This window comes from Salvia miltiorrhiza, chromosome 5 (genome assembly GCF_028751815.1).
Source record: "Salvia miltiorrhiza cultivar Shanhuang (shh) chromosome 5, IMPLAD_Smil_shh, whole genome shotgun sequence".
In the NCBI taxonomy this organism is placed as follows: Eukaryota; Viridiplantae; Streptophyta; class Magnoliopsida; order Lamiales; family Lamiaceae; genus Salvia; species Salvia miltiorrhiza.
In genome coordinates, this window is record NC_080391.1 from 1,783,171 (window position 1) to 1,805,798 (window position 22,628).

Below are 22,628 nucleotides of genomic sequence, written 5' to 3' on the forward strand. Positions count from 1 at the left end.
TGAGTATTGTTTTGTTAAACTTTTTTATATTTGAATTCCTATTTATTTCATGATACATCCGTTATTTAAATTAGCAATATTTGATGTACAAAGTGAGATTAATTAATCCAAACAACATAAATATACAATTCTAAATTAAACTAAGTTGATTTATACAATATGAGATGTAAACGCTACATGGGCCCAGCTTTGTTTTACTTCACTTAGAAACTTATAGAATGGCAACAACTAAAATATGAATTAAATAAAAATATTTCTCAAATTGCGATACAATACAAGAATTGCAATAAATATAAAATAGACTACAAAAACAGGGCTCCATCTACTCTTTGTGTCACTGCTTGTTTTCTACTTTTCCATTTCCATTTGCATTTGCATTTTGTGAAGCACTCATTAAGCTATCGAATTTCTCAGACTTCTCCAGCACAATTTCGATCTGTAACATAAAATTATTATTATTATTTCGAATAATTTCTAATATACATTGTTTGAAAATAAAATCTTATACTATAAAACAAGATCAAAAGCCTAAAATATCTTTGGAGGGAGTAAACGGTCGTCCACACAATAGTTTTGGTGTCAACTGTATGAATAGTGAATAATAATTTAAAAGGTTAATAGTGTTTTATGTCCCGAACTTTCAACGTTATCCACAAAATGTCCGAACTTTTATTTTCTCCTGAAAAATCCCGATTTTTTTTTCCATAAGATGTCCCGCTATACAAAATTTGATGACAAAAAGATGAATTATCTCGCCGAAAGAAATATTTTGAGGACCGTCATTATTGGAAAACCATATTAGGAACCACTATTGTTGGAAAACGCAAAAAGTTCGAGTTTTTTATCATCTTTTCGTCACCGAATTTTGTATAGCGAGACATTTTATGTTAAAAACTGAAAGTTCAGGATTTTTCAGGAGAAAATAAAAGTTTATGACATTTTATGAAAAATGCCGAAAGTTCGGAATATAAAATACTATTAACCCTAATTTAAAATGATGTAATTCAAAAATATTTTGAATCTTTCCATAAATTAATACTTACCCTAGCTTTCTGAACAGTACGACCCTTGGCTACATCCTTTGTTCCAACCGTGGAGGTCAAGATACCTAAATTATTAAAACACCAATATCATTCGAGTGCAACTCTTACTAAATTCTGATTTTGCACGCAAATTTTAAAATGTAACGTGAAAATTATTAAATTATTGATTTAATCTAATTGACAACTATCAATCAGGATTCCGACCTGCTAACATTGCTAGCCAAATAATTGACGTGACACAATCATTTTCGCCTGACAATTAATTGACAAAAAAAATGTTTCTTATTAAACAATGGTCAATTATTTAGCTAATCATATCACCAATAAGTTTAGTTGGAATCCTAATTGATAGCAAATTCAAATTAAATCAATAATTTAGTAATTAACAAGTCAAGCTTTACAAAATCAGAATTTGATAAAAAATTTGTAACTTATACGCAATTAACCCAATCAATAAATTACTTACTCTTCTCGTTAACAAATCCATTATTTTTTAGAATCTCAGCTATCGTCACAACTGTGGTGATGGCTGTAATGAACAAGGTGAACTCATTATCATCATCATCATTAAATAAATTATATTCATAATGTATTTGAGCAAATGAAAAAAAATCTAGTATTTTGTTTTGTAAGAAAGCTTGTAGACTATCAGGTAGTTAGTTACCCATGCCCAAAGCTGAAAGCTCAATCTCTTTATGTTGTTGTAGGTACCTCTGCATAACAAGAAGAAGATAATAAAGAAAATGAAAACACACACATACACCAGAATAAACATTTAATTATTTCAAACAAAACCAAACTAATGTGATAACTACATTGCATCAAATTTTCTTGTAGACAAATTCCTATATTTGAAATTACTTCACAAATATTATCATTAGTTTCTTTTCATTAATGTACCACACCATCAAGTATAATTCAAGATTCATTTTAAATTAATTAGGACACACACACACACACACATATATAGAGAGAGAGAGAGAGATAGACCTTAGCAAGATTAACATAGAAGAAGAGTGGTTTTTTGGTATTGGACACCTGAATTCTATTTTTCTTGAGATTCTCATTGCCATTGACATTGTTAATGCTATTGTTATGGCTATTGCCATTGTCATGGCTTGCTTGTTTGATAACAGCAGTTTCTTCTTCTATTGTCATTTTCCTTCAATTCACAAATTCCAACCTTTCCTCTCTGCTCCTATTTTCTGCAGTTTCTAAATTTCTCTTTTTCCACTTAAATCTGGTTCACTATGTATAGAGGAGAATTTGTTTGAATAACTGGTGGAGCTGCTACTTAGCATATTGACCCAATCAAACATATTGACCATGTTAACACCAATCCAAATTCATACCTAATAAATATATGTGGTCCATTTAAATTATGGGAAATGCAAATTAAATATTGGATCTCCACATTGTTAGGACATTGATCCACTCAGTCCACTAGAAGCGGACTTCAAAAATGTTGTCACTCAATTTGATAAGGATGGAAAGGAAGTCTCAAAGAATTGTTTGAATGGTAATAAGAAAATGAGCAAATATTAAATCTCTTAACTACCAACATAGAGAAAGCACAACGACTGTATTCTTGACCAATATGACATTATTTTTCTGTTGTAATCTTATTTTAGCCAAGAATAAAGAAAATTTAACATAAATGTACTCTTTTTGTACCTAGTATTTTAAAGCAATTCAACTACTTTTCACACTATTTTCCTAATGTAATTGTTATTTCAACTGCTTTAAAAAACTTATACATTTATTCAAGAGATATATGAGGCATGCATGAGGTTATACATCTTGACATGCATGAATCCTGTGTTTCCTTTTTCTGGAGGAATTTCTGCTGAGATTTCTTCAGGGAAAGGCCCCTCTAGTTTAAAATCAAATGATGATTCAATAAATCATTATTTTTTAAGTCTCTTCTTGTAATCAGCTTATTACTACTGTGTGTGTGTGTGTGTGTGTGTGTGTGTGTGTGTGTGTGTGTGTGTGTGAGAGAGAGAGAGAGAGAGAGAGAGACGGATTTAAACAGGGTTTCATGCTTGGGGTTACTTAGATTACTACATTATCAGATGATGCAACCAATGATGGACACGTTAACCTATTATCATAATGTATCAACCATACCAAAATAGCATTAGAAAGTTATCTCAGTTTTATTATACCTGTTATCATTCAGGATCAACATCATTCATCGCTTGGTCCTCAACAATGGCCTCTGCAGGATCTTCATTAATTCCATCATTCTGATCATCCAAGTATGCTTGCGAGCTAACATCTTGTCCCATCAAGTCCTTGTGCTTCAGATTGCCTGAAAATCCACGATTGAATGATCTAATAATTAAATAATCGACGATCGCACCAATCACACAAGAAGCTTAATATATTACCAATCCAGAATGAGCATCCACTTGGCGTTGTGCAAAGAAGGGCTTTGACATGAAATAAAAATCGTTCCATAGCTCTCTTTGTCAAAGGAATTTTGCCAGTTATAGCAGTTTGTTTTGATCCCTTCACAAAGCAATAATTCTATGTCAAGGGTTCCTCGATTGTACAGCTATTGGTGAAAAGTAATCAATGCAATCCTACAATATGCAGATTTAGGGAAATAACCTTCGCTTCAGAGCAGAGTCTCTGTATGGTTCTTGTCGCTTTCTGCAGTTCTTTAATCTGGAGAATGCCGGAAACTTGTCAGAATAGACATTTCAAAATTGTTCGGATTAATGAGACTATTCAAAGTTTCTGACCAGGTGAAGTATGAGGTCCTTGTGCAATGGAAACTGAGCCTGTAAGAAGTCAAAAACTGGAGAGAACTTGATTAAGAATACAAGAAAACAATAACAATAACAAAAACCTCCCTCTAGATGTTATTGAGGGAAAGAAATATCCAGTATCACTAAGCAATAACAAAAATAGCATCTATGCAGGAACAAACTTGATTCATTATCAAGATTAAAAAGTGGAGCTCATAGGTATTCATCCATACAGTGTTCCATTGGTCTGTAGTCTTTCAGTGTAGAGACCACATCTAATGACAAATTACGCTTACCTTTCAGAAAGCTGTCGATGAACTTCCCTCCATACTTAACAGCCACTGCATGAATGCTCACCTAATTTATTAAAGTAAAATGTAAATATTCAATTGCTCAATAGTTCAAAAGTACTAACACTAAAAAGAAGTAGGAGACCACCTTGTCATTATTCCTGCACATGTTAACCAGGGATACAACCACATTAACAGACTGCAACATTTTGTTCAGAAGCCTCTGTATGTCTTCCACTTTAGCACCGCCTCTTGCTTTCTCTAACAGAGAAATTTCCTTAACCTAAGCAGCAAAAGCATAAATAGCAATTTGTTTATTAATCCATATTGAAGTGAGTTACCAAATTCACTCTTTACTGGGAAACACAGAACCACCAGCTGCTCACCAAATTGTTGAGTGCAGATATGTTCTCTTCATGCTGCACATAATGACTTAACATCAGTATCTCAATTATTTGATATAACTTCTCAGCCACAAAAAGATAGTGTGCAGCTCACCATTACTCGGTACCAGACACTCATTGTCGCAGGGCAAAGGCTAGGAAAAGTACTGACATCCTCCATTGCGTTTCCGGAGGGCAAAACCTAATACAATTAAGATTAATTTAATCTGAGGCTAACATAGCCATTTGGATTATTAAATAATTCTGCCTTTTAATTCAAAGCTTAAGATAGGTTAACTAAAGCTTTCAATGGATCCTACGATTGCTGATAATGTAACCATATAGAATCTAAACAACCATGCCTTTATTTGAGTGTGTTTGCAATGTGGCATACAATGTGACAGATTTATTTCAAAACAAAAATGTACTGGTATTGAAGTTCTCAGTTAGATTATATGAAAGATAGAAGTAAAGGTATCTTAGGCTATTTCGGCAGTGATAATAAATACTTCTAAGATATATATTTCATAGCAAACTCTGTAAAGCCTTGCTAGAGAATGAGTGCACCTGAGGTAAAATGGAGCAGGCAAGACCGTTTAGTGAATCAGAAGTTGACTGGCAGTTACCCAAATAAAGGCGGAGTATCTTTTGGATCATTTCCCCCTGCAATGATAAGTTTAGAATCATCATCATTTCTTGGAACTTATAACTTAGTGAGATTGCAGTAGTGAACACTCACTTTGGTTTTCAAACTACCGCCAACATCATCCCTATCACACTTGTGCATCAAGAGCTTATGTGCATAACTCCCCAGTTTGTTGCGAAGAAAAGGAATGATTTCCTTACTAAATCTTGTGCAAGGATCCTTTTCACTTTCACCCAGAGATCTATTAAGGAATGTGTGGATGGATGTAACCATGAACTCTAAAGTCAGCAAGACTTCTGAAGCCAGTGTAAATGAAAAGTTTATTGCTGCAAAAGGAATAGTTGAGCAAACAGATTTCATTTTATGTTCTTTCTTTTGGTTTAAAATTGAAGAAAAATGGAAACTAAAAAACATACCCACATCAAAGACACTTTCTAGAAAAATATAAGCACCACAATATAAATAGTCCATACTGCCCGGTGAAGGAATCAACTGCATTCCTTGGAAGAAACAGCCAGATATTTCCGTTGGCTGGAAGGCCTTGAGAAGATCTGATAAGATGGCATTCTCCTTCAGAAGATCTGGCAGATTGAGCAGCTACGTATATTTATTTAAGAAAACAAACAAACAAACAAGAGTGTCATCAATAATTACTATTTGGAAAACTAAATATAGCTCGGGCTCAGAACTAATAGCACAACAAAATTAAAAGGCAAAACAATCTAATACTCAAATGAAGCAAAGATTGTATCACCTTCCCAAAGCAGAGAAGCGTCTCTTTAAAAACTGAAACGGAAGTCATAATAGGTGATGCAGAAACACATGTATTTACTATCTCTGGATTTGCAGCCAAACTAGACTGAGTTGTCCAATGTTCTTGACATATTTCAGCACCTACAATTAGATTATGTCAGATATGATTACTCTAAAGTTGTCATACTAGCTAACAAGTTTGTGTTGCTAACCTTCTCCAAGAATGCGTACTGCCCGATCAAAGTTTCTCCTAAGGTACAGAAACAAAGGCCGTATCCTACTGAAGAATTCAGTCAATTTCATTCCCATAAACCCAGATGGAGCGCTGAAGCATCTCGGTAAAGTTTGTTTTCTTGTGGGACTCAAGAGATCCAGCTTTTTGTGAAGATCACGCAGGAGATAGAGATGTAGTGGCAGCTAGTAATAAGCAAGAGTCAAGTGACAGATTTTAGCAACACATTTTAGAACCATAATAGCTTAGAATTAGGATCTCAAGTTGCAAACTGAAATTATGCATTCCTCCCATTAAGTTATTATGGTGTCCCTAGGTCAATACAGTTTTCACAGCCAGAAGTAATCTTCACATATGCTTGCCAGTTGATCAATGATAGTACTAAGATTTTGCAACTTTTAATTATTCTTTCATGAGAGAGCATTACAAAACACCATCTTCCTAGTTTACTTGAATCTGGTGCTTCTTGATATTTAATGTTTGTTTGAGATCTCAAGAGTAATTAGTAACTCTGAACACATTTCCAATATGAATAGTCTTCTTGCAACAATTTAGTGGACTTTTTAAATGAAAAATATCTTGTTTGGTGGCCGATTAGGCTGACCCCACTTTTCTATTAATAAATCAAGAAAGGGAAACACACAGTTGGCCCTGTTTGCCAATGTGAATAACCACCATTAATATCAATACCCTCATGTATCATTTACTTAACTACTAGTGCATAAACGTTTTAACATCCTTAATATTCTTAAATATACTTGTTCACTATAGTAAGCATTGGCATATAAATAGAAATTCATATGTGCCAAGATGATCTCAAGGAAAGTGTGCACCATGTGTGTGTGTGTGTGTAGAGAGAGAGAGAGAGAGAGATACCTCAGCAGCTGGGTCTGCACAGCAGGAACTTTGATTATTCTACATATAGGCGAGAACAAAAAGAAAGAATAAACATTAGAAGAAAGACATATTCATTGAAGTCTAACTACCAGTGCCAACTTCCAAGGAATAAAATAACGTAAGGACATGCAGCTAAAATATATCTATTCCATTCCTTTAAAATTATGGCAAACATATGCTGCATTTTCTTGCTGCTATTAAGTATGATAGAAGTCCCTAGCTAAGAAAAATTAATACCCGCCACAAACAATGTACGTGAAGTCCTATCTTTAGAATTCAGCTTCCTGGTGATGCAAGGACATAAAAAGTTTGATTGCAAACAATCAAAAGGTAAATACTCTTTCAGTTACCTCCATAAACACTTCCTAACATACTCAGATGCAATCTACAGCTGAAAATATCATATATAATGCTTAAAATTAGGCAAGACATAAACAAACCTCAGGACATGCAAGTATGGAAAGGCAATCAACTGGAAGTGGCCTGAATTTGTGCTTTTGTGCATCTAAACACTTCAAAGGTGCAGATATTTCAATATTTAGTGGCATATTAGAATTTTCAGCCTGACTTTCCTCGGATGCAGATTGCTTGGCCCTCAAGGACGCTATAGATGCATCCTCATCGGGAATTTCTTGGCTCGGTATGGTCCCTGCTTTCCTCCAGACATCAACTAAAGTTGGCTGCTTGAGTTTTTCCTCAGCGTTTGAACTGGCTGATGGTGTCAAGGACTTCCCTTTGGGTTTCTTTTGATTTTTGGACATAACTTCACCCCCTTTCAGATGCTGACTTATCTTTTCTAAGTCCCCCACAGAGTCAAACTCACCAACAGGGGACAGCTCCCAGTGAGGACACAGATCAGGAAGAAGTACTGGGTGTTGTTTGAGAAAATTGTCCAATAAATATTCAACAAACCTGCATCATCAAAGCATACTCAGACAGTCAATTATCATGTTGTAGTTAGCAATATGGTTTGCAAGTAGCAACTCAAGGTTCATTCATTGAAGATGAAGTTCATCTGCCATGTAGATTGTTATACTGTAACAGGGGGAGGCCACTGCCTACCCCAGTCAAGGATCCTCAGTACGACCATAATGCATGCATTGTACAATTTATTTGGTTTTGGTTTTGCACACGAACGGTAGGTTTATGAGAACTTACACTAGGTTCCTCAAGCGCTTTAATAGCTTCAGTACTATGTCTTCCTTCGTTGCTTGGCTTATTGTCTCACATTCATTGACAACTTGGGTGGAAAATACATTTAACTGCACAGAATGGAATTAGCAGGAAATGCAGTACAACAGAAATAAATAATCAATTTAAAACCAAATATAGCTGATGAATTGCTTATTTACCAGCTCCCTTATCCAATTAGCAGCATAATAAAGAGAGAGAATAAAAATCTGCTTTTGCTTCACTGTCAAACGTTGCCATAAAGTTTCAGATAATAACTGCAATAGACAAGACCAGAATAACATCAGAATATAGTTTGCAGTAGCAGCAGTGACCATATTAATGAAAAGCTCCAAGATCCTTAGCTCACAGCTTATGAAGATTAAAGGCAAGGTGATATAGGCATAGAAAATGGGATGTCAATGAATTTTAGGATATACCAAATTTTTGGACTTAAATTTTATAAAAAAAATGCATAAGAAAATTGAGAGACATGCTGCTAAAATAAAATTAAAAAATAAAAATGAGGCATGGTGTTATAATATGAGGAAACAAAAAGGTATTTCCTTTTTCCATAATTGCAAATTGTTAAATCAAAGTAGAAACATAACCTTGGGGAAAAACTTCTTTATAATCATCTACTGATCAAAGCACCCATATATACACAAGAGTCCTAACTGGCTAAATCAACTAGGATAGCACTAACTTGCTCTACAATTTATACCATAAATACAAATCTAATTCAACACAAAGCATAAGTACTGGCGATTTTCCAAACAGGTTAAAAAACCGTACGTGATCAAGAAAATAGCATGTAGTATTTGTAGTCATACGTTTTACATTGAATACTGTAGAGTGTCACTTGGCGTAGACAGACTCACATCGTGGCCTCAAGAAACCCCTAATATTGTTAACATAATTCAGGAAATGGGGGTACCAAAAAATTGACATGTAATAGTTTCTGAAGACCTTCAGTAATTCTAATAAACTAGCCATAACATTAACCAAAAAAAAAAAAAAAACCCATAGAAGAGGATGCAGACCAAATAAAAACAATAATTCATTAGTGTTCATCAAAACAATGTCTACTAGTATAAGATTATGCCCAACCTTGGCGGAAGGAAGATTAAAAGGGCAACCAAGAAGAGCATCAATGCCTCCTAGGGATCCTTGGTTGGCCATTCTCTCAACCTGACAAATTTGGCCTGAAAACTGTGACATTTGTACCTTTTAGTTTAAAATGACTGTTCAGATGAAAAAACTACACTTACCATAGAAAGTAAAACAAACTTCGTAGGGAGAACTTGTAAAGGTGAAGAGGACCTGAGACAAAAAAAATTACAAAGTTCAGTAGGAACAGAGGAAGAACATCTCATGTGGTCAATCTAGAGTCAACTTTAACTGAAAGTTACAGGGTCAATGTTAGAAGAAAACCCACATAAGCTAAAAGTAAAAATGATCATCATAGACAGCACATCTTCTTTCTAAACACAACAGCCGTGCACCCCAGCAGCCCCTATGGGATAACATAATCACCCCAGCAGTTGCATGATATTTCCATCATATTCCATGAAAAAAAAACTCTAGTACGCTGCCCAATACACATCTACTTGTGCTTCGATTCTCTATAAGAAATGATGCATAAACACCTTTCCCACCAGTACACTCTTAATACATAGAATCACCACTTATCAGGAGTTTTAAGTTCCTAATTTGGAGGTATGTTCAAAATTTTAGGTCATCAACAAAGCTTCAAAGAATTATCTCAACAAAAGATCACAGCATACTAGTTACAAGAAAACAATTAATTACCTAAACATTGGGGAAACAAGTGGCATAATGTTTAAGCATACAGGAGATATATCACCATCAAGATTCATCCACAATTCTCCTGCAACAACAAAATAGGTTCCAGTAAACGTCACCCAAAGTTAACTTAATGATACACAAAATTAGATCCTAGCTTAGCATTTTGAAGATGTAGGATGTAGCAAATAGATTTCTCTTACCTTCTAAACCATAAGGCAAGTCTTGAACAATCAAGTGCCCATTATCAATATCAGATAGATAAATTGACTCAAATTCCAGAACTTGTTTGCCAACCCTAAAAGGCAAAATAGTCAACCTTATGGCTAACAGCAATTATACAGCAGGATAACAGCAAAGTAATCCATTATCAATATCAGATAGATAAATTGACTCAAATTCCAGAACTTGTTGCCAACCCTAAAAGGCAATATAGTCAACCAGGTTGTTATATGAATTAAGAGCTAAGAGGGAAATTCAGAACATGGGATGGCCAGAATGCAAGGTTTGATGTTATGAACTTGAATTGCAGGCTATGTATATTCACTGTGAACTGAAGAACACAGCTTCAAAGAGGTTAAAGAGGACTAGAAGTCTAGAAATATGGGCTTCGTGGTTGGAAAATTGGCAGTTCTTTTATACTAAGGGTGGATTAACAAACAAACGGAAGCTTCCTCAAAAAAAAAAAAAAACAAAACAAAAAAAAGGAACAACAACAACACAAAGGGAAGCATGATAAAATTACTTAAAAACAGTCAGAATGGAGTATGGAATAAGTTAATATTAATTATAACACAAAAGAACAGCCTCTACAATGCCACACACCATTCCATGACAGCTGGGTGAAGAGTTCTGTTTTGGAACGTAGAAACCAGTTCTTCATAAAACAGAATCAATGGTAAGGGGAGCTGCTTGCAAGAGTCTAAAGACAATTTCAAGAGCTCCACTGCTTCCTCGTAATTTGACCTCTGCAAAGAACTTTTAGTGATGAGTCCAGCATACATCAGTATCAAAAGGAATCTGTGAAGAGAACTGGCAGAAAGAATCACAAAACAAGACAAAAATAAGTAAAGAAAAAGATGGATGCATATAGATCAAAAAGAGTTATGCTTTCAGGTAGTCTTCTTAGTTCTTAATTATTGGAATAAGCTCCTCAAAATCATACCCAACTCAAGCTAAAAAATTAACCAATTCCACTCTTAGCATAACAACTTATTTTACCATACAGTTTTGAAGCTCTTCTAATGAAATTCCCATATAAACCCAAAGCAAGAAATTGATTATTCTCCCTTATCATAAGCCCTCTATTTGAACTTTTAACTACAACTGGGCACCTTAAAAATTGAACATCTTTTAGAGACATCTCTCTGTTAGCGTTCATGTTTCTTGTTAGAATATCAACACGCCTGACAAGAACAAGATGGCTGCAGTCACTCCATCACACTTGTAAGTGATAAGGTCAAAAAAAAAATGCAAGTGTGAGGTTATGAGAAGCACATTACATGTGATAAAGGCGGAAGAGAGACGTTATTTGTATCTGCAATGTATGAAACAATCTTAAGTACTCCTATCAGGCCCATCTTCTTGTACAACAGATCAGAGTTATTGATCTGAAACATTAAAAGGACTTCAAGAAGGAAACCCATGAACAATATTACGATAAAAATAAGTGGAGCGCTAGCAATACAAAGAGGATAGAATTGATAATTAAATATAAATATTAGAAACTGGTAGAAGGAAGATGTTAAATTGCCTGTTTCCTCAAAATCATTAGAAGTTCATTTGCTATGGAGCATCCAAAAGGTTGTGAACAAGATTGAGCAGAAACTGCGAGACAAACAAATATTTCATAAACCTGCAAAGATGAAAGTTATTGATCAAAGGTTAATACAGAATAAAAAGATAAAGATGGATCATCATTCCAGCAGAAGTATAACAAAGTATACCTTGTGGAGGCTCTCGACATTAAAGACCTCCAAATAATCCAAGATGCCTAAATGAGAAATTAAATAAAATAAGAAATTACATTTAAATCGTTTAGCAAAATTCATATAAATTTGATTTCCACTAAAGAGGAGACGAATGCATACCAGTTAAGTGAGAAGAAAGCGCTGTTAACTCCTGGGACTTCCTGGAAGCCAATTTGACCATGGTGTCTAAAGCAGCGCTTACCTCATGGCAAACGCCAGAGCCCACATGAGTTAGTAATGCTCCCAGAACCTTCACAAATTTATCAATTAGTAGGCTGTGAGCAAGAAGAAAGGAGCTCTTTCTCTCGAGCTTAATGAGGAAAATAGCCAATAAAACTAGTGAAACTCAACTCACTTCTTGTCTTGAAAAAGCATCACTGGATTCTTCAAACAGACGTATATAAATGTGGACACCAAATTCCTGGGCTCGTTGTTCTTTGCAGGCCAACAAGTATGCAGATAATGACAGAAATGTGGCAAGATAATCCTAGTTTATATCAAGAACAGCATCAAGTGAGAATTTCAATGAGTGGCATAATTAAGGGACCACCAAGATGCCCAATTTAGAATTGTTGTTCTAGTGCTCCGATACCTTCGGCAAATCCTTAACAGTGAAAATGCACTGATCAAACATATGATCTTGAAGACAACCTTCAATAATTTTTTTCTTGAATAATTTTTCAACACTCTTTCGCAAGGATTCGCTGTTCATGAATACGAGTGTAAGCAACCATATGTCTAACACCTTGTGCTCTTGAGCTTCCTCCAAACTTTTCAGTTCCTTCAGTAATTCCAAGCAAAGAATCTATAAAACCAGATTATTAGATTTACATGTAGATTGGCCTGGTGAAGAAAGAAAAATGACTACTTGGCAAATTTAATATAAAACTCACATTGTTAAAATGTAGACTAGATCTCAGGGCATCAAGAATGGAAGCTTTTGTATTATCTACAATAGATTTTTCTTTAGATTTTCTGTGCTGCGATGTTGGTAAGTGAGATGCTCCAACAAATTTCAACTGTTTGCGTATCTGTGAGATTATTCGCCTGGCATTTGACGCGTTTGCAGAAAGCAACACAAATCTCAGTAGGTATGGAATGTGCTCTGTATCAATTGTCCTTATGCAGGATAACGCTATCATGATCACCTTCACAAGTTTAAAGATAAGAGACCGAAAAACATAAGAAAAAAGGACAATAGATATAGAATTTGAGTATGATATTAAAGACAGAAACCAGCAAGATCTGAAAAAAGGACAATAGATATAGAATTTGAGCATGATATTAAAGACAGAAACCAGCAAGATCTAAAATTGTCAGCACGTACTCACACATTTACCTGTTCTTGCAAAAGGTCATCCAAATTGAGATTGGAAAATGAATCGAGCACAGGAACAATAATGGAAGAGTCCTCCTGGAGCATTTGCTGAAGTGAGTCAACTAGAATTTTATTATTTTGGTCACCTACAATCTCAGGCAACGAGCCTATAATCTCTTTCTTCAAATGATGGGGGCAAATAGTTAAAACTTGCAACAGTTTCTCAGTGAAAGCCTCAGAGTTAACAAGGAAGTCAAGCCATCGCAACTGATTCAGTATCAACCTTGCCACATCCTCATCAAGATGCAATGAGTAGCCACGAGCACTAACTAGAGGGTCCACGTCAAAGAATTCAGGAAGTTTCTCAAGCAACATGTCTAAAAGGTCTTGCTGGATTGATTTAACCAATAAGAGTACTCGAACTAGACTCTCACTTCTTGTTGATCCAAAGCCATCGCGCTGACAGGGTAACAACACCCTACATAACAAAAGGTTACATAAGATACCTTGTCATAAAATTATAAGCTGAATAAATGTAACTGAAGGAGATATGAAGACAGCAAACAAGATGACTTTATGCTCTTTAAAACTGTTTTGGCTGTGTGAAAAGAAAAAGCAGCTGAAAAATTGGAGCTGAACCAGGTTTGAACCCAACGTCAACAATCAAAAAATTGAGTAGGTACTGTTTCGTACAAGTTAATATCCACCCAATATACTGAATTCATATGTTATATAATAAATTATGCGTAGTCCACATATTTTGTTAGCCTCGTTCCCATATCGATTTCCAACTTTCGCCACACGTGAACTGTGTTAATGCAAAGTACTCAAACAAGAAAAGGTTCGCGCAAGAAGATATTGCATTGTATCTATAAATAATCCCCACAATCATAGAACACTTCAAGGCACCATGTTGAAATTGATAGCGGTTGAAAGCTGCACGACAATCAACTCCGAAACTCTTCCACAAATACACATAGACCCCAAAAATCATCATAGCATTCGCTACACCTCTTATCTACTCTCTCTCTCTCTCTCTCACACACGCGCACACGCACACGGTTCCGAAAGAGTTTACAGGAATTCGAAGGTTGACATTATGTGGTTTCCAGTGCTACTACCACAACGTAAAATCCTAATTTGGGAGGTGATTTCCGTACATCTTAAGCAGGTGCAATACCGTCTTCTACAAACTTATAAGCTGAAAATCCTATCAACTTAAACCATGAATCAAAAGGGTAATGCTAGCAAACCGTCGCAAATTAGAGCTGGAAGAAACGTAAGCACAGAAACCCTCCAGAAACTGGGAGCGAAGGGAGGAATCGCCGGAGAACATTCCGTCGAGACGTCGGCGGAAGGCGTAGAGGTCGGAGGGGAGGCACGGCGGCCCGGCGGGGTTGATCAGCGTACAGCCGGCGTCCGCCAGCACGGACGCCATCTTGTCAAATGGAGCCTCAGTAGAGGCTTTACGGGGCGGCATCGCTTGTGGTTCATCTTCCGCGGCGGCGGCGGCGGCGGCGGAGGCGGAGGGTTTGAGGAGTTTGGTGGATTTGGGGGCGGCGAAGGGTGGGATGAAGGGTTTGGATGGACGTTTGCGGGAAAGCATAGTGTGTGTAGTGCGTGAAGCTTCTTCCACTGTGTGTGTGTGTTTTGATGGTGGAAAAGAGGCGCGAAATCTTTTGTAGTGATTATTTATTTATTTTTATTTTATATTTTTTTGGGGGAAGCGTGAGTGTGAAGAAGGTAACGGTAATTACGCTTTAACCCTTCTCGTTTTGTATTATTATCTCTATATCTCTATATCTAAATAAAAAGCCAAATTAATTCCCAAAAAGACTTTTTACCAAAATTTATTTAATATTATCATTAAATAATTATTAATTTCGTCATTAATTATATTAATATATACTACTAGCTTTTATGTATAGGTGACTAATTTATTTTTAAAATTTATACTATTTAAATTAACCAACCAAATTACTGTTAATCAATCGATTATCTTCTTAATTTTTTAAAAAATCTCAATAGACGGTTCAAATTATATGCCTAATCTCAAAAATATTCTAAACTATCATCAATATTTATAGAAGATTGCAATGATAGACTTGAATCCATAATTTTTTGTCTTGGGTATTAACCACATACTATTAAATTAATCTATATGCATAGGTTTTTTTATATATAAATTATATAAATAAAAAATAAATATACTCACTTTTATATTAATTATTTGAACTCCTATTTAAAATTATGGCTAGCCACTATAAGTCTTAGAGTGATTCTAAAATCACATAAAATTGAACGTAGGTGAAAATCATCGTCAAGTTTAGAGCATCAACATTCGTTGAATTGGTTGGAAGAATCTCATCCACGAATGAACCGGTTACAAGTCAATATCCTGCATTGAAGAAGCTCATCTTACTTATGTCTTATGTTCTTTGTTTTTTTAAAAGAAAGTGGCGCATGCATTGCATGTGCATACACAAGATAAAGAATGAGTCGAGCTTGAGTCGCGCCCACCCTATACTAATTGATTCATTCCCGAAATCGATTCGAGTCGGACGAATGAATCGATCAATATGAGTGTTCTTAAAATTGCTAATTATAATAATGATGTGTTCATCTCTATTTTTTATTTTTGTTTTATACTTTGACTAGGCTAATCTACATCTAATCACTCAATCAAAATGAGATTCTTATATTCGGGATCATATTTGGAAAACAATATTAATATTTCCATTATTGAATGCTATGATATTAAAAATCACGAAACAAGGAAAAAATAAAATAAAAAAAATGAATATAAGAAACTATAAAAAAGCGATGAGCCATGAGTAAATCAGCAGCAGCCCGCCATAAACGGACCTTCAAGAAAACAAAACATCAACAAAAGCCAAACCAAAAAATAAAATAAAAATAAAAATAAAAATTCATTGAAATCAGTTAAACGCAGCTGCTGCCGTTAGAATCGAGCTCACGTTGGTTTTGCTGAAGGTGGTGCTGGTTTTTCTTGGAGATCTTTCCGTCCAGAATTTTTGTAAGGATTTTAAATCACTCTTAGCTTATTTTGTCGTTGATGTTTTCCTTTTCTTCATTTGTTCAAGTTTTTTTTATTTTTTGTTTTTATTTATCAAAAACACAGTCCTTGTATTTGTTTGGTTCGATCTTCATTTTATTTGTCATTTAAATTTTTATGTGTGTGTGTGTGAATGTATGTTGGATTTCCTCTTCTAAGTGTTGATTGTTTTGTTAATTGTATTTGAGTGTGGTATTCAGCCAAAAATGCACTGCTTTCCCTTTCAAATATATATGATATATGACCATTAATGGTTTATATATATATGTGTAAATATATTGTGATGTTCTTGGTGGATATTTCATGAATTTAAAATACTCCTGGATGAATTTAGGGTTATTTGAATGGTGTTTTGTAGTTCTATAATATTAAGAGAATAAGAGCTTTTTTTACCTCTTGCTGTTATTTTTGTATACTCTTCCAATTTTTGGGTGATATTTGTCATTTTGAAGTAGCAACTTTTTTAAACAAGTGATTGAAAAAACAAAGTTGGAAGGAGTTTGAGTTTGACTATAGGAATAAGTTGAAACAAGAGGTGTTTGAGCTTTGAATCACTTATTAATGTTTGAAGAAATGATACTCACTTGTTTCTATATGATATTTAGTTGTTGGTAATGTTCTGCTAGTAGCCCTAAGCCATCATAATCTCATTGAGGAATTTTGAATGTTGAGAGGGGTTATTTAGTGTGAGTTGAGCTTTATATTCATGGGAGAAAATGGGGAGGGACGTTGCAGGCTTACGGCTTGAAAAGAACCCCGGTGTGGATGTGAAGTCTCGACAATCTTCACCTCCGAGGCAGATGAAGATGAGCTAGGCATAACGAGCAACGCCAATGAGGAGGCAGGGGAGAAAACCATAAGCACTGAGACCGATGATTCTGGTGCTGATGATCAGCATAGCCCAACATCACAGATCAGAGTTAGTGTTCTGTCCCCTTCAAAATATCACAGTGAAATTGGGATTTGCATTCAAGAATTTAGGAGGTGATGTCTTGTTCATTGCAGCCAAACTCTTCGACAATGTCAACAAAGTCGCAGGATGATGAAGTGTGTGAAGAAGAAGACACTTCCTCATATCCTTACCTCGAATATGGATGATTTTTCTTCTCCTTTTTGCTGTCACTATTGAGGTGTGGATATTAGCCTTAACTCTCATAGCACTGCAGCATCAGCTCGGACGAATAAATTCAAGGTCACGGTTCCCGTTGCTCCAAAATTCATTTGTGAGGAACGGTTAGAGAAACGGAGGGAGGTACATTTCTAAGTTAAATCTTTTGTCGTTTCTCTCAGCAAAAAGAAAAAGAAGACATCATCTGAAATCTCAACTGCCTACCAATTTTAGTATTACGCGAAGCTGGATGAGAAGCACAAGGCGTTGGAGAAAGAGAAGCAAGAAGCCGAGGCTAGACAGAAGGTGGATACATGCTTAGCTTCCTTTTCAATCACCAAAATCATTAATTTGTGGCTTTCAAAATTCTTTATTTCAACTCGTAGGAAGAAGAAGCAGCAGCCATAAAGGAGCTGAGGAAGAGCATGGTGTACAGAGCGAATCCGGTTCCTAGTTTCTATCACGAAGGACCTCCCCCTAAGGTTGAGCTCAAAAAGGTTTCAAACAACTCTTTTATATCTCAATCATATACATAGACAGTGTTAACTAGTCCTTTTATAAAGATGTCTCGTTGATCTTTAACTAGCTGTGATGGAACGCAGCTGCCACTAACGCGGCCTAAATCACCAAAGATAACGAGGAGGAGGAGCTGCGGGGATGCAGGGAAAGCTTGTTGCGGGGAGGTCAGAGCTAATGAACGCGCAGCTCGTGCCAGAGGTAAGGAGCGAATTCCGGGGGGAAGAAGATCACATGATAATAGCAAGGCTATAAAGGATGATCCACAAGTGCAGGAGCATGCAGATTATGAAGATGAGTGATGAATAATTTTTTTTGTTTTCTTTTTTTATACATAGTTTTTCATTTTCACTTTTAGCATGGGATTGATTTCCCCCAAAGTTGATCAATGTTGTTTGTGTAGGCTGTTTTTCTTGCTCTCAAGAATGGATGTCTCAATTCTGGATTGTATAGTTCTTGTAGTTTATTATGTTTCATGTATTACACAATTGAAATTTTTATACTGCATACAGCTAGGTATTTGGTTTTAGTTCACTTTTGTGTTGTAATTGTATACTTTTGTGTTAGGTATTTTTTTCAGAAACAAACATTTAAAAAAAATCGTATAATGGTGGATTCGAGCCCGAGACATTTTAACTCAAGTATTAACCACTCTATTAGGTTAATGCAAGTTAAACAATAAAAGAACTCATCACGCTCGTATCGCAGTTATTAATTTTTTTTAATGAGTAAATATTATTTAAATTTGAAACTAATTTTTGTTTTATTAAAAATATTTTAAACTATAATTGAAATCATAAACTAACATCTTGTCAAAATATGTCACAAGGTCATTTTAAAGCACCGAAATATTGACGTGGTTCACCGAATATCACATCAAATTTACATTTGATTAGTGAGCTGTGAAATGAGATGGAATTTCACGTCATTAAAAAATAAAACATAATATAAAAAATTTATGAAATTGAAAAAATTCCTCCGTAACTCCCCCATTTATATTTTATCGTGTTTGCATGAGTGGTTAATGCATGAGTCAAAATTCTTTGATTCGAATCCACCGTTATATAAATTTTATAATTATTTGTTTAATAATAATAATAAATTAACTGCACCAAAAACCACAACCTCCACATGAATTTATAAATAATAAATTCCATGACTATATTTTCCATATAGTCACATATGATATCATAAATATCATATTATAAATATAATCGATATCATAAATAATATCGTATTGTACGGTTGAATGAAAACAACGCCTAGCATTGCTACATAACTAACAATTTAAATTTTATTTTATCCCCATTTCATCTATTTCTTTGTCGCTTTATTTTATCTCGTTGTCTCTCATTTACTTCCGATTTAATGCTAGGACTATCGATTCATGTTCTAATTTAGTTAGATGTTAATTTTAAACGATTTAATGCTAGGACTATGGATTCGTGTTCTAATTTAGTTAGATGTTAATTTTAAACTCAGTCGACGTCGTTTTAATATGCCTAGACCGATGTCCACATCGTTTTAATACTCGAACATGTATGATTTCATATGACTAAATTTATCATAAAATTTGGTCGAAAAATGTGTGAATATGCAAAATGAAAAAAAAAAAACGTATAATTCTAATACTCATACGAATTTAAAATTTGCGTGCAAAATGAGAATTTATTAAAATTTCAATAATATATAATTAACTTCATTTATAATTTAATGGAAAGAGTATAATTTATGTTAATCTACAAACAAATATTTGTAGAAGATGCCAAATTAACGGCATGGCCGAAACAGTTAGAAAGGAAGGGTTGCGCGCAGAAACAGAAGCTCCGGAATCAATGGCCTTCGCCTCTCATTTCGTCTCTTCAAACCTACTTCTTCTGCTCCTTCCTTTCCTATCGCCTCCATCCAAATCCATTTACACCTCAACAGATTCAATAATCCGTTAATTCTTCCTTCCCACACCGCACAGAGCTCGCGCCGCCACCTCTACGGCGGCCCGAGGCGGTTCCCCACCCACCTCCCGCCGCGGCCGCCGCCAACACCACGCTAGAAATAGCTAATCGATCGGTTTTAGTAAATTTTTCGAATTTCTGAAAACTTTTTCCTGATTCTCATACCTACATTCGGCGTTTTCGTTCTGGAATGGGAGATCCGCGAAACTCATACGACTACTGCGCAGCAGCCGAGCCGCCTCCGTCGTCCGCGTCGTCGTCGTCCCAGTCGTACGTCTCCGAGGGCGAGGACGCGCCGCCGCTGTGGACGAAGAAGCGCACGCTGACGAAGCAGCTGTCGATGCGCGAGGTGCCGCGCAACATCGCGTGGGAGCGGCGGCGGCGGCAGGTCCAGCAGCAGGAGCGGCGGAAGAGCGAGGAGGATCTGACGGACGAGGATCTGAACGAGCTCAAGGGCTGCATCGAGCTCGGGTTCGGGTTCAACGCGGAGGAAGGGCAGAGGCTGTGCACCACCATCCCCGCGCTCGATCTGTACTTCGCCGTGAACCGCCAGTTTCTGACGAGCCCCCTCACCAGCCCCGGCAGCACCGCCCCCACGCGGCCGCCCCCCGCTCCGGCCCCCGCCCCCGCCCCCGCGCCTCTGCCGCCCACCACATTAAGCATCCGATCATGCTCTTTCGGAGATTCCGATTCCTGGAAGATTTTGAACAAAGGTGCGGCGCCGATTTAGGTTTATTTCCGATATTTGTGCATTTTCAAATCGATCGTAACATGAAACTGATGAAGAGAAATTGATCGTGAGTGTATTTGCAGGCGATGATCCCCAACAAGTGAAGACGAAGTTGAGGCATTGGGCACAAGCGGTAGCATGTTCAGTAATGCAGTCCCCTGTCCCCCATTAGAGGCGGTGGCATGGATTAGACTAGCTAGGCATAGACAGAGGCGATGGCAGGCTTAATCCTCCTCCGCCGCCGCCGCCGCCGTGGTTCCGGTGCCACTCATCAACTCGGAATTTTAGGGATTCATCAGCCTACAAGCTCGATCGCCATTAACGCTAGAGATTCGAGATAGTAAGTATTTCCTTGAACATGCTAGAATTTGATTTTCTTTTTTTTATTTCGATTTTACAGATAGACGAAAATGTTCATACACAAGTTTATAGTCTCGATCGATTTGTTTTTCGAATACTTGAAATTACTTGTATTTGGATTCAAATCGGAATCCTGCAATGTATTTATAATTTTATTAATGTTTTAATCCATATATGAATATTGATCTAACAATTCACAAAACCATAATCACTAATAAGATTTAATCTTATGATATGTTTATTCGGTTGCATGAATTCGATTACATACTTAAGTTTCGAGACAATGCTACATAGAATCAGTCTTACTTATGACTTTTGGTCTTTTTCATATTACAAAATTAGTTTGAATAATCTCAAGACAATTTAATTTTATATACTATCAAATAAGTTCGAGCCAATTTAGCATGAGTAATGAACATCATCTATTATACGGTAGTGTTTTTTGCTATATAGTCTAAATAGTAGTGTTCGAGAAAAAGGTCAATAAGGTCTAATTTAAGCGCAAAATTAAGCACCTAAAGATTATATTTTGTGAGAAATCTCGCATGCGTACGATGTAATGATTCATTTATTATCGTGTAATTAAAAAAAAACAAGTTTTCAAGAAAAATATGTCTCTATTCACATTGTAATCAATAACTACTTGAGTATATGATTGTCTTTTTATCACAAGTATTTTATAGGTTCGGATTATTTTTGATTTGGTTCAGTCAAATTAAAATTTTCTTGAACTTAAATTTTTTTATGGGTTAAGGTGCAGATAGGCCCCTGAAGTGTGAGCCCTTAGAGCGATTTGCTCCCTTTACTAACTGTGTGTGCAACTTACCCCCTAAACTACCAAAAATCGCACATTTAACCCCCTCCGCCCTAACTCCGTTAGTCCACCGTTAGTCAAACTTTTTTTTTAATAGAAATTTATTTTAATTTCAAAAATGGGGCTGACGGTGAGCTTAGCTATGGATTTGATGAATTCGACCATGGAGTCGGCCAGTCTCGAGTAATCGGCGGCGTCCATTTGAACGGAATCCGTCTTGGCGTCGGATGCGGACAACGGGATGAGGCGGATGTGGGGAAGGGAGTTGACGCCGAATAGGGCGAAGGAAGATTGAGATTCCTGGAAATCGATTTCGAAGAAGAAGAGTTTGGATTTGAAATCAGGGTTATTAGATTGGAAAGGGCGAATTCAGATTTGATTGTGGGGAAGGAGAGCTCGGGTTTGGAGTAGAGCTGGTGCACGTCGAAGAAGATTAGGGCGTGGAATGGGCGCGGGGTGGGGAGGGAGAGGATGCGGCGGAGGAGGGCGTCAGAGAGGCAGATGACGCCAATGGGGGACTGGGACTAAGATCCAATCTGCCCTCTCAAGATTCCAGTCCGCTGCAAATCCAACTGAGAAAACGAAGGCAGATGGAGGGGCGGGTGAGGAGAGAGAGGTTGGATTGTATGTTGGCATGTTGCTGTTGGTTTGGGAGTCAGAGTAGCTGCTGCTCCTGGTGTCGCGGCTTCGACGGCCGAATTTTGGCAGCGCGGCTTCGGCGGCCGGTTTGGGAGATGGAGGAGAGGGTGAGGAGAGAGAGGTTGGATTGTATGTTGCTGTTGGTTTGGGAGTCACAGTAGCTGCTGCT

The 22,628-nt window shown here is 36.5% G+C and overlaps 4 protein-coding genes across 5 annotated transcripts; 2 read left to right on the plus strand and 2 right to left on the minus strand.

The window, feature by feature from the left end:
- Positions 1–98: 98 nt before the first annotated feature.
- LOC130984954 (uncharacterized protein At2g34160-like) lies at positions 99–2,321 on the minus strand. The gene is made up of 5 exons (XM_057907654.1): positions 2,034–2,321; positions 1,708–1,756; positions 1,510–1,572; positions 1,044–1,108; positions 99–436 (listed from the first exon to the last, which is right to left on the minus strand). The coding sequence occupies exons 1-5, from the start codon at positions 2,199–2,201 to the stop codon at positions 335–337; spliced, it is 447 nt and encodes a 148-aa protein (XP_057763637.1). The 5' UTR covers positions 2,202–2,321; the 3' UTR covers positions 99–334.
- Positions 2,322–3,477: 1,156 nt separating this feature from the next.
- Positions 3,478–14,936, minus strand: LOC130984951 (uncharacterized). Its single transcript, XM_057907651.1, has 30 exons — positions 14,518–14,936; positions 13,286–13,742; positions 12,840–13,094; positions 12,539–12,751; positions 12,302–12,433; positions 12,067–12,196; positions 11,923–11,969; positions 11,730–11,831; positions 11,479–11,586; positions 10,802–10,944; positions 10,180–10,274; positions 9,983–10,061; positions 9,442–9,493; positions 9,281–9,361; positions 8,353–8,448; positions 8,159–8,262; positions 7,441–7,912; positions 6,980–7,018; positions 6,084–6,288; positions 5,873–6,012; positions 5,535–5,715; positions 5,212–5,444; positions 5,040–5,135; positions 4,588–4,674; positions 4,476–4,508; positions 4,238–4,372; positions 4,096–4,156; positions 3,794–3,832; positions 3,660–3,716; positions 3,478–3,557 (listed from the first exon to the last, which is right to left on the minus strand). Exons 1-29 carry the CDS (start codon positions 14,868–14,870, stop codon positions 3,712–3,714), a joined length of 4,173 nt encoding a protein of 1,390 aa, XP_057763634.1. The 5' UTR covers positions 14,871–14,936; the 3' UTR covers positions 3,478–3,557; positions 3,660–3,711.
- A 1,187-nt stretch (positions 14,937–16,123) lies between these two features.
- LOC130984955 (protein WVD2-like 2) lies at positions 16,124–18,498 on the plus strand. 2 transcript variants are annotated; one of them, XM_057907655.1, is made up of 7 exons: positions 16,124–16,301; positions 17,076–17,259; positions 17,346–17,412; positions 17,501–17,592; positions 17,683–17,754; positions 17,835–17,945; positions 18,051–18,498. In XM_057907655.1, the coding sequence occupies exons 3-7, from the start codon at positions 17,361–17,363 to the stop codon at positions 18,264–18,266; spliced, it is 543 nt and encodes a 180-aa protein (XP_057763638.1). In that variant the 5' UTR covers positions 16,124–16,301; positions 17,076–17,259; positions 17,346–17,360; the 3' UTR covers positions 18,267–18,498. The 2 variants fall into 2 exon arrangements, with proteins under 2 accessions (XP_057763638.1, XP_057763639.1); XM_057907656.1 differs by having other exon boundaries at positions 17,835–17,930.
- Positions 18,499–19,792: 1,294 nt separating this feature from the next.
- On the plus strand, positions 19,793–21,208 carry LOC130984961 (uncharacterized). Its single transcript, XM_057907663.1, has 2 exons — positions 19,793–20,629; positions 20,730–21,208. The coding sequence occupies exons 1-2, from the start codon at positions 20,107–20,109 to the stop codon at positions 20,816–20,818; spliced, it is 612 nt and encodes a 203-aa protein (XP_057763646.1). The 5' UTR covers positions 19,793–20,106; the 3' UTR covers positions 20,819–21,208.
- Positions 21,209–22,628: the final 1,420 nt, after the last annotated feature.

Bases quoted from the DNA above. Each gene is read 5' to 3' on its own strand.
- LOC130984954 (XM_057907654.1), bottom strand. From the start codon at position 2,201: ATGACAATAGAAGAAGAAACTGCTGTTATCAAACAAGCAAGCCATGAC. The intron at 1,573-1,707 runs GTAACTAACTAC...TGTTCATTACAG, and splicing joins GCTTTCAGCTTTGGGCATGG to CCATCACCACAGTTGTGACG. The intron at 437-1,043 runs GTAAGTATTAAT...TTTATGTTACAG, and splicing joins GTACTGTTCAGAAAGCTAGG to ATCGAAATTGTGCTGGAGAA.
- LOC130984951 (XM_057907651.1), bottom strand. From the start codon at position 14,870: ATGCTTTCCCGCAAACGTCCATCCAAACCCTTCATCCCACCCTTCGCC. The intron at 7,019-7,440 runs GTTTGTTTATGT...GCCTATATGTAG, and splicing joins CCATACTTGCATGTCCTGAG to AATAATCAAAGTTCCTGCTG. The intron at 4,373-4,475 runs GTGAGCAGCTGG...TTTGCTGCTTAG, and splicing joins TATCTGCACTCAACAATTTG to GTTAAGGAAATTTCTCTGTT.
- LOC130984955 (XM_057907655.1), top strand. From the start codon at position 17,361: ATGTCAACAAAGTCGCAGGATGATGAAGTGTGTGAAGAAGAAGACACT. The intron at 17,413-17,500 runs CATATCCTTACC...ACTCTCATAGCA, and splicing joins TGAAGAAGAAGACACTTCCT to CTGCAGCATCAGCTCGGACG. The intron at 17,593-17,682 runs GTACATTTCTAA...TACCAATTTTAG, and splicing joins GGTTAGAGAAACGGAGGGAG to TATTACGCGAAGCTGGATGA.
- LOC130984961 (XM_057907663.1), top strand. From the start codon at position 20,107: ATGGGAGATCCGCGAAACTCATACGACTACTGCGCAGCAGCCGAGCCG. The intron at 20,630-20,729 runs GTGCGGCGCCGA...GTGTATTTGCAG, and splicing joins CTGGAAGATTTTGAACAAAG to GCGATGATCCCCAACAAGTG.